The 7,312-nt window shown below is 36.4% G+C and overlaps 2 protein-coding genes across 2 annotated transcripts in view; both read right to left on the bottom strand.

Annotated features, from left to right (window-relative positions):
• The window catches only part of LOC104754085 (glutathione S-transferase T2-like), a 4,450-nt gene extending 3,211 nt beyond the window's left edge, over positions 1-1,239 (bottom strand). The window contains exon 1 of the mRNA XM_010476243.1: positions 350-1,239. Coding sequence (XP_010474545.1) covers positions 350-1,239 — 890 coding nt within the window. The remainder of the gene's footprint in view (positions 1-349) is intronic.
• On the bottom strand, positions 5,952-7,312 carry LOC104752678 (arogenate dehydratase 3, chloroplastic; the record flags this gene model as incomplete). Its single annotated transcript, XM_010474878.1, is given in 1 exon segment — positions 5,952-7,312. A coding segment is annotated over 1 exon segment (1,176 nt), but the record flags the coding sequence as incomplete, so codon positions are not given.

The raw sequence follows: 7,312 nt of genomic DNA, 5'->3' as shown, positions 1-7,312 counted from the left end.
CGACAATCATATTATGGAGTATGAGACATGCTCTCATAATATATACAATTTTACCCTTTCACCATAAAAGAGATGGATTTTTAATCATGGCGAATCTAGATTGCAGGACTCCAACTAATATATAACAATGAAAACAAAAACAAGTTTGTAACCAAACAGCGGAGATTCAATAAAAACATATAAGAAAACAAGTTGAACAAAGTCACATATGTGATTCATAAACACATTAAAAACATAAGACAAACATAGTTAAAACAAACATGTGATAAAACAAACAAAGTTAAAACAAACATAATTAAAACAAACATATTTAAAGCAAACATAGTTAAAACACAGTTAAGTTTAAAACAGTTCAGCCATTAGCTTCTTCTTTAGAGCTTTTTCATCTTCGTCTAGAGTTTCTTTCTTGGCAATGAGAGTGTCAAGAATGGACATCTTTTGGAGTTCTTTCATGCCCTCCAAATCCTTCTGTCTTATCTCGCACATGTGACTAAACTCCGCAGATGGTGCAGCCTTCTCTTTACCTTTGTTTCTTAATTTTTTCATTGCTTTTATCTCCGGAGGCCTGCTCTCGTGCTCACCAACGACAGAACCTGTAGATGGTACAACTTCATCAACTTTTCTTTTGTTAGAGCTGGTTGTCTTTGGAGTGAGGTTCATAGCCTCCAGGTTTACCCATTTCTGTTTATAGCGTAGCACATTCCAGGCATACTCCATATGGAACTTCTTCTTGTACAAGTTAGTGTAGATTTGGTGAGCATTCTGCAGAATATCTAAATCGTTCATCCCACTAGCTTTCTCACTCTCTGCCTCTGCAAAAGCTCCACAGAACTTGCTCACTTCCTTACTGATTTTTTGCCATCTTTGTCTACAATGGTCAGGGCGCCTTGGCTCAGCAACACCAAGTACATGACTACTTGATGCATAATAGTCTCCTATACGGATCCAAAAGGACCCTGCCTTTTGGCCATTCCCAACTATTGGATCCTTCGATGTGTTTAACCAGCCGCTTATTAGGACTAAGTCATCTTGTGTGGACCATATCCTTCTCTCCCTATGCTGTTCTGCTGTCTCTTCTGATTGACTAGGAGGTTGACTCGGCTGTGAACTAGTTTGTGAACTAAAAGCAGGGATTTGAGAGGAACCAATGTTTACATTGGGAGCAAAGCTGTCATATGGGAAGTTAAGAAGGCTAACGTAGGATTGGGATTGACTGTTAGGAGTATTGTCTGATTCCATAGCAATCAGATTTAAACAAAGAAGAAGCTGAGGTAGAGATATTATTGGAAAGTTATTAGAGATATTATTGGAAAGTTATTAGAGATTGGTTAAGAAAGAAGCAAATAGAGATGTTAAGAAAGAAAGAAGCAAATAGATATGAGAGATTGAGTTTTTGGGTCGAATGTAATATAGAGATGTTAAGATGATCATTAAATCAAAAGTTTGGTGTTGTTAGAGACTTTTAATTCTACATAACCATTACCTACTTCAGTCAAATCAGAAGTCAATAAAGGTCATTGATTGTTAAAAAATTTAAAAGTTTAGTAAACCAACACATTCATATTATTCATTACTTACTCAACTAGTTTTGTTAAAACATTCATATTATACAGTTTTCAAAGTTTTCAAAGTTTACAAGCTTTCATCAGAATCAGTTTTAAAAGTTTTAAGACAACTCAAACATAAAAAGGAAAACTACAATCAGAACTTATCCGTGAAATACCACTTATACGAGAACATGAACAACACTTAACAAGCCACTACAATCAAAACCAAGTGACACTAAATTCACAACAACTCAATTATATTATACAAGAAATTAACCAAATCAAACATCCGAGACCATCACAAAAAAATTCTGAGAAACTCATTACATAATCAAACAACACTTAACAAGCCACTACAATCAAATAAAGTCTGTGAATAAACACTAATACACTACTACACAAACCACAACACCACCCAAATCAGGAAACCAAACTTGCTTTACATATAGTGAGTGTGACTTACCTATTAGTTTCGAGCAAATGCAGGTTTGTTGATGGTTATCCGATTAAATTTGCCCTGGTTAAACTCACCTACAAGCCTCATAAACAAAACAAAATCGATTAAAGTTAATCAGTGTTAAGGTTGATTTCTAATACAACATACAACACTCGGAATTCAGTCATACATCCTGCAAGCTCACTAAAATCCTATATTGATTAATCAAAACCTTTAATTGACAGATGACCCTAAACCCTATACCATGTTACCAAACCCAAACCTAATTCACAGATTTCAGTTTAACCCTAAATCGATGAAATATCGAACAAACAATGACTGACAGAGGAAACGACGGGACTACCTTGTCTATATCGCCGGAGATGAGATTTGCCAGATAAAGGAGACGAGGAGACAAAGGCTCAGGTAGAAGATTTCGACTTCGCTTTCAAATCGCGAAACTTGGTGAATCGACAAAAGATGAGAATTTAAACGGATTTGTCGGAAAATCTATGCAAAGATCGACTTCTACACGGAAGAGCTTTCGATTTTGGTGTTTGAATGGCCGGAATACAAATTAATCGGCGAAGATGAAGAAATCGAAGCTTTCGCCGTTTTCTCTTTTTCTCGAATAAAACCTAGACGCGTTTGGGAGAGAAACAAAGAAATGAAAATAATCTCGATTGAGAAAACTCTCAACCACTCCCGTAACGCCACATACATAAGAACTATCCTTAAATCAGTTCTACTTTAAATCAAAAATTGTGTTCTAAGCCCACTGTTCAATATTTTTCTAATTTAATTGGGCTTAGAACACATTGGGTGTTCTCTTGTTAAAGATGGCCTTACACTTCTTAAACAATTTAATATTTTCTATGTGTTGTATTTTTTTGTGATTGAATACTTGTACCGTTTACTATATATATATATAATTAAACTTTTTACTTTTTTTTTTGGTGAATATTAATCTTTTTACTTTAGATTAATTTGGGTATTTAAGATTCATAAATTTATTGAATTTTTTTTGAACATAAAACATATAATAATTTATAATCATACTAATTATTCATATATTTATTTTCTATCATATATATATTATGTAATTTGCACCATAATTTTTATTTTACCATTCACTCATTTATTGTATATCGCAAATAGGATTTCATCAATCAAACATTATTTGTACCGCTTATTTTGCATACACCACATTTGTCCCGCAAATATTTTTCTTCCGCACAGTAAAACCGCTTGTCCCGCACAGTCAATTACGCTGTCACCATTCGGACCTTAAAAAGAAAATAGAATATGATTCAAAAATGTCTGAGTGTTCGAATAATCGTTTGATTCGGATCAAATATTCTGGATTTTGAATTTTTAGATTTAGAGATATATGAACCGTTCAAGTATTTTTAGATTTCGTGTTCCGGTTGAATTCATATTGATATTAAGGGTTTGAATGGTTACTGCGGTCAGGGCGGCCAAATCCATCTGCGGTCTGGACCGTTCTATTTCTAAGGCGGACTACAGACCGCTGCGGACCAACTCTATTTGTATGCAAAAGCGGTCCATAGTTGGTCCATTGCGGTCTTATCTCTGTTTTATTTGGACTGCACCACTGCGAACTACATTTGTTGAATGATAAATAAAAAGTGGTTTAATACGCAAACGAATTTGTCCGCTCCAACCGCTACAACCATTCATACCCTAAATAATTAATTAGGGATATTACACTCAATTATTTACAGCTTCAACTTGGTTAAGTCATAAGTAAGTGGGACTTGTGTTGTAATAAAAACAATATACACGTGGCAGGAAGAGAAAGTATAGATGGGCCCAAACGCCGACATAACTGAAAGATGCCGGAGATGTGACCAATCTCATCCTCCCCACTCAACTTGCTTCGTGGATTAGTCCCCTCAATAATTGCATTGTAGTGACATCGGTTGGGACAATTCTCTTTAAATGATTAGTAAATCAAACGATGAGGAATAATACATTAACAATTGCAACTAAACTTGACTTATCAGGGCATAATAAAGCAAAAAAGAAAAGGATTAGTTATTTTAGGTTGGACATAACATTACGTAAGTGAGTGAACCTCATGGGCTAAACAAACTTATATGTGAGGTTTAACGAAATAACTAATTTTAAACTAATAAAAATAGGAGTGGACCTAATTTAGGTGTGTTTTCTGGTATGTATGTAACGAGCTTTTTTTAATAAATTTGATGATGCTTCACCTTCACGTGGCCTAATTATATTATCTTATCTACTTGTTTTGTGCAATATAACCATACAAAATGCAAAGCCGTGACAGACCATTGTTTTCTATTTTTTCTACTTGATAAGCAATTATATGGATGTAACAAAAATCGAAACAAAATCTGATTGTTCTAAGATATAATTAAGAAAGGATATTTCGTGAACACATGATAATAAAGAAACGTGGCTATCTGCACAAATTTGATAGATATCCTTCCACAAGTCCACCCCAATTTGCATATGAGTAATAATGGTGATATGCTACGAGACAATGTCATCTTTTATTTTATTTTTGAGCAGAAAAATGTTTTAATTTTATTTCATTTGTTTGGGCCTTTTGGCTGTTTGTTTGAGATGTTGCCTTCCCCGGATGATAGCAACTCAAGCTTGATTTCCATTTTTTTTGTTTGGTTCTAATACCTATTATCGAAATGCACATTAACGGGTGATGCTTTGTAAAGAAATGTTATAAAACGAAAGATCTGAAGTACCATAATTAGTACTAATACATGCACAAAGTAGAACTGAAGAGTTTGGGTTTTATATATTGATTTCGATCAATATCAAATACCAAAGTAAAAACTATAAATTGTAAACCAAAATCTAAAATTCAAGAACCAAAAACTATAATCCAAATAGCACTAAAATTTTACAAAACATTTAGAAAATCAAAAAACTAAAATCTTTAGTCTGAAAAGTGAAAACCACTTAAACTCTGTCAAAGATTCATGGCCTAAATATTTAACCTTTATTTCCTTTTCTATTTTTAGAAAAGTAAATTTTTATTTGTAATTTTTTTGCACTCTTTTACAATGATCTTCTTTTTGTTTACAATTAATTTTTTTAAATCATTTGTTCTCACGTTGGCTGGTTTAACTATATATATATATAAATTATTTAATATCGGTTTTTTGTTTTTCTTTTTGCCATAATCTCTCATTCGTTTTATCCTAAGACAGTTTTGTTTAATATGGTGTGGTGATTGACAGCCTTGTTTTATCCGCCGACCGCGTGAACTCAATCAACAACCATAAGGCTCACCTTTTCTGCAACACCACCTTTGTCTTGACATCTTCAAAGAATCAAAGAGTAATGCTCTATGACATTGGAGATGCGGGATTCACACACACAAAGAGCATTGACCTAATCCTTTTCTTTTTTGCTTTATTATGTCCTGATAAGTCAAGTTTAGTTGCAATTGTTAATGTATTATTCTTCATCGTTTGATTTACTAATCATTTAAAGAGAATTGTCCCAAACGATGTCACTACAATGCAATTATTGAGGGGACTAATCCACGAAGCAAGTTGAGTGGGGAGGATGAGATTGGTCACATCTCCGGCATCTTTCAGTTATGTCGGCGTTTGGGCCCATCTATACTTTCTCTTCCTGCCACGTGTATATTGTTTTTATTACAACACAAGTCCCACTTACTTATGACTTAACCAAGTTGAAGCTGTAAATAATTGATGGAATTTGCAGAAGCTTTAAGGAGTAAGCTCAACTATTTTTGATGAATTGGAAAATGTAAAATTAAAATTGACATGTGACTGCCAAAAATATGTCATATTGTCAATTTTTATCCTACACATGCGTATTAACTGTATTAGCAACAGTTGACTAATTACATCTATTATCATTTTCCAACGAGAGTAATATTTGCACGAATTGACGAGTTGCGGTAGATTTTTACGGAGAACGACAAATCATCTCAAAACTTTTAATCAACCGAAACTCATGAATATAATAATGTAAACAGAAAAATACAAAAAAGATTGTCACTGGAGAACTAAATAATTCATTTTTCTTCGAAAACAAGTTTATAGTAGTATAAGTTAATTACTTTCATCTCCTCCGATATACATTCCCAATGGAATCATTTATAGTAATTTCACAATGAAAATGTTGATGACGACGAGGACGATGGTGACCAAGAAGTCATATCCATGGGATAACTCCCTAAAACACGTAAGAAGGATGTAAACTCCTGAACCTCAGCAAGAGCATTCTGAGCACGTGCCTCGGCCATCGAAGCCTCGAAATCGATATAAAACATGTACTCGAAATGCTTAGCCGTGCCAACGTTGGCCTCGTCGACTAGCCTAATCGGAACATTATGGTTGGGCCTAGACTCAATCTTGGTCAAACTAATGTTCCTAAACGCAAAGGCCGAGAGAACCTTAAACAAAACGCACGTGCCTTTCTCGTGCGCGAACACTATGCTCGTCTTAAACGGCCGATCAGTTCTCGGTATGATCGGCTCACGCGCCAACATCACAAAGCGCGTGACGTTGCTCGCGTCGTCTTGGATCCCGTCTTCCAAAATCTCCAACCCGTAGATCTCAGCCGCGCGTGCGCTTGCGATCGCGGCCGTGTCACGTACGTTATTCGCGGCGATAAACTCCGCGGCGCCGGCGGTATCGTCGACGGCTTCTCGCGCGACGTTGAGACCGAGTTTGGTCAGCGTGTGTTCGCACTGAGCTAGTCCTTGAGGGTGAGAGATAACGCGTGTGAGAAACTCTTTCCGTACACCGGGAAGAGCCAAGAGACAGTGATGAACGGGGAACTGAACTTCGCCGACGATATGAAGACGGTGACGGAGGAGAAGATCGTAGTTCCGATGAATCGAGCCGCCGAGGGAGTTTTCGACAGGTAAAACGGCGCGATCGGCGATCCAAAGCTCAACGGCTTGAAACGCGACTTCGAATTGATCGCAAGGGATGGCTTGACAGTTAGGGTAAGCTTTACCAGCGGCGGCTTCGGAGTAAGCTCCGGGAACACCTTGATAAGCGACTCTGAGATTAGATCCGTGCATCGGAGCTGGGGACAGATCTGTAATACTAAGAGGCTTCGTCTTCGATTGAATCGATTTGTTGTTGTTGTTGTTATCGAATGGTACAAGATTCAAACTGGAGTTGTAACCGTTGACGGCGGGGATTAGGGATTCGGATTGTTGTTGAGAATTGACTTTGCTGGAGAGAATAGCGCAGGAGCTTTGCCAATCGGAGCTTCTTGAACCATTGGCGAAAGAGTCAGATCTCTTAGCGGAGGAATGTATGAAGAAGCG

Source organism: Camelina sativa, chromosome 16 (assembly GCF_000633955.1).
Source record: "Camelina sativa cultivar DH55 chromosome 16, Cs, whole genome shotgun sequence".
Lineage (NCBI taxonomy): Eukaryota > Viridiplantae > Streptophyta > Magnoliopsida > Brassicales > Brassicaceae > Camelina > Camelina sativa.
Note: the sequence above shows the minus strand (reverse complement) of the source record. Positions and strands in the feature narration are given on the sequence as shown.